The following is a 3,232-nucleotide window of genomic DNA, read 5'->3' on the forward strand; positions in this document are numbered from 1 at the left end:
TTATCTACTTTTATGCATATACAGTCGACACTCAATCCTCAACAATTTGAAATAACCTATTTTTTTCTAATTCCTTCAAATCACATTGCTTATTGATGTGTAAAAATCTTGACTCTGTGTGTGTGTGCGTGCGTGTGTTTTTATGTTATATAATTTGATGATATTTATAGTTAATAAATATATTTATAAAGCTATTGCTCAAAGTTGATTTTTGTACTTTTTTTTTTCAGAAAACCTATTACTTTTAGTAACAATTATATCTATTAAATAATTCAACCTCTTACACTTGTTAGTGATAAGCAGTAATAAATTATGTAGTAGTTGCTAGAAATATGCAAGATGAATTCAATTATTTTGTAGCAGATTAATTCTTCGAAGGCTTCTAACTTTTCAAGTACTTTGTAAACAAATTTTCTTGCGCAACAGACTGCTGCCATTTTTAAAATAATATAAAAATAACTATAATTTATTTTTACAAAATTAGTAATTTTCATTTGTTTTGCTGGTTCATCATCATATCCACTACTTTGATGATGAGACATTTCAGTATGAGAATTATTCAAAAATTGATAAATGTCATCTTTTAAAGATATGTAAATTATTATTTATTGCTGTGAGAAAATTTAGTTATAAATTATGTGAATTTTATTGCTTATTGAGAACCAAATGGAGATTACTTTAATCACAATAGTTTTAAAATGATTCATTGACACACTAGTCCTCATCATTAATATTTTTTAAATAATAATTTTATTTTTGATATTAATGTTCAAAATTTTAGTACGAATTTAGTAATATTTCTTAAAAAGTATTTATTGAGATTTCTAAAAATATTTGAATTAAAACCAATAGTCCAGTGTATTTAGACATCAAAATTTTAAAATTAGTTATAATGGATCGATTTTATATTAGATGTGTTTTTGAGTTTCTTACTTCAATAAGTAAAGGGTTTACCCATTCTGTTTAAAGTTTTTTTTTTTTCACAACTGTTGGTTTCAGAAATTAATGAAAAAAAATTAAAAATTTCAATAATAACTTTATTGAAATTTGTTTATATGTTATTTTAAACAGTTTTTGTTATCATTTTCAAAGTTTTTTTAAACAATATTTATAGAAAAATAAAATTATAAATTAGTATGGCTCTGGTAAAAGCAATTTTGCCTTTAGAAGAATTTGGAAAACATATTAATATTGAAGACTTAGCGAGACACTGTGATAACAGTATGAAAGAGGAAGAGAAAGGGTATTAAAGTTGCCAACTTGGTACAATAAACTAAAAAAATAGTTGGCATAGTTGAAATAGTAATGTACTGTATTGTGTCTCATTGGTATGTTTTGTAAATACTATCTCCAGTTCTTTGAATGCAATCATCCTTATATACTTACTGTTTTAGTAACATTATTCATTTATCTAACGACTAAGTGTTTAATATTAATGAATTATTATTTCATATGATTAATAATAGGCATTGTTTTCACTTCAGCACAGCTTATTAATGTTTTTATTTAAGGCACTATGCGACATATGTTGAAAAGTTTGATATCTCATGGATTATCAGATGTACAGATGTCTATCAGCAATCGAATTGAACCTTGTTGAATAGTATAGCAAACTGCATAAATATAGCAGTTTATTATGGTAGATAATCTTCATAAGTATACTAGTTTTTATGATGCTTGCTAAATTATATTAACAAAATTTTGAATTCTCAGTATTGGGGGGGGGAGGGAGGAAAGTTTGTTTTGGAAAAAATGTATTTTGTGAAATATTGAACTTAAAAAGCTCTATTAAGGCTCGAATTTTAGTAAATATAATCTACTTTTAAGAAGGGGTTATAATTTCTACTGTAAGGTAGATAATCCATTTAGGTATTGAGCAGTAAAGGAAACATGAGCGGTAATTTTAGGTTTTTTGTTGAATAAAAAGAACTTCCGGTGGTGTGTACCTTTAAACAGCTCATTAAGGATGTTTACTTTACCTGTTGTATAGTATAGGTAAAAATAGAATTAAGTTTAAAAATTAGCTTTCTAAAAATACAGTATTCTAAAAAATATATATAATTTTGGTAGTTGTGAGAAAAAACGGTAACTAGTATTTTTGCTTCTTAATTCTAACTGCAGTATTTTTGCTTTTTAATTCTAAAAAACTCAATAAAAAGAAAATAAATGAAATCCACTCATTGTAAGTGGATTTCTGGGTATAAACCTTGATGTACTAGATTAATATTATCTAAAAGAAAGATGTTCCAGGTGCAGTAAAAAAATCTCAAATGGTAATTAATCTATTTAATGTGAGAACATTAAATAGTTTTCACTTTAAACATTTTTTTAACCTCATGCGGACCATCTTACTTTTATATATTATACACGGTCAGTCTACAATCTTCCTATTAATATTATCATTATTATTATTATATGATGTAAATTAACTCTTACATAGCTTTATAATGGAAAAATGTACTTAAAGAGCAATTGAAAGAAAAAGTACATATTTTACTTACCCATAAGGAAACTATAAGTCTGTGGCACTGTTGCTTGGATCATCTGGAACAGAATGTTATCTGATAGTTTGTTCATTGTAATAAAAGCCACTTAACGGAGACATGAAGATGATGAAAACTCCATTTCTATTACGAATATTGTACTAAAACATAATAACTGTAACTAGTGAAATGATAGACCATGATCATTGCTTATTTTAACTGGTTACTGCTTGTAGTTCCGTCCATATGTAGAGTTTCATGATTTGAGAATGCAATGAGTATTATAAACAGAACCGAAATATAATGCTAACAAAGCTTCTATCACACCATGTTTGAATAATTTTTAAAAAAAGATTGCATCTTTCCAAAATTATAGAGCATTTTCTCTAAAGCTAAAACATAACTAAAATAATAACTATGTCTAAATTGTTTAAAAGATTACCTGTTATTAATCTATATATTGTTTTGTTTATTTGTTCATATAATTTTTAATATAAAGAAAATCTCTTCAAAACCTTCTAAATTCAGACTAACTCTTGCTGTTGATGATATGATAGTCTTACACCTTCAAGCCTTTATACCAGGGCATTCAAAAAGTCCTGTCGTTTTTCGTTTGTTTGTTGTTTATTTTGATACAAGAGTGTTTGCTAATTAATTCCGTTCAATACAACTTTTATCCATGTAAACACAAATGTTTATACTTTATGAATAGGAGGCTAAGGAGGATTAATTTAATGCAGTCACCATCC

The 3,232-nt window shown here is 26.2% G+C and overlaps 2 protein-coding genes across 3 annotated transcripts in view; one reads left to right on the forward strand and one right to left on the reverse strand.

Moving 5' to 3' along the window:
* Positions 1 to 3,232, forward strand: part of dsd (attractin-like protein dsd) — a 35,787-nt gene that overhangs the window by 20,772 nt on the left and 11,783 nt on the right. The gene's annotated exons all lie outside the window — the stretch shown is intronic.
* The window catches only part of LOC106689527 (uncharacterized), a 55,937-nt gene that overhangs the window by 13,109 nt on the left and 39,596 nt on the right, over positions 1 to 3,232 (reverse strand). Inside the window, exon 3 of one of the 2 annotated variants that reach the window (XM_067045355.1) lies at positions 2,502 to 2,544. The exons of the other annotated variant lie outside the window; for it this stretch is intronic. Within the exon in view, the coding sequence (XP_066901456.1) occupies positions 2,513 to 2,544 (32 nt within the window). The 3' untranslated portion in view covers positions 2,502 to 2,512. The remainder of the gene's footprint in view (positions 1 to 2,501; positions 2,545 to 3,232) is intronic. 2 annotated transcript variants of the gene reach the window in all.

The sequence above is a fragment of the Halyomorpha halys genome, unplaced genomic scaffold, assembly GCF_000696795.3.
Source record: "Halyomorpha halys isolate HHAL.00 unplaced genomic scaffold, Hhal_1.1 Scaffold1388.1, whole genome shotgun sequence".
NCBI lineage: Eukaryota > Metazoa > Arthropoda > Insecta > Hemiptera > Pentatomidae > Halyomorpha > Halyomorpha halys.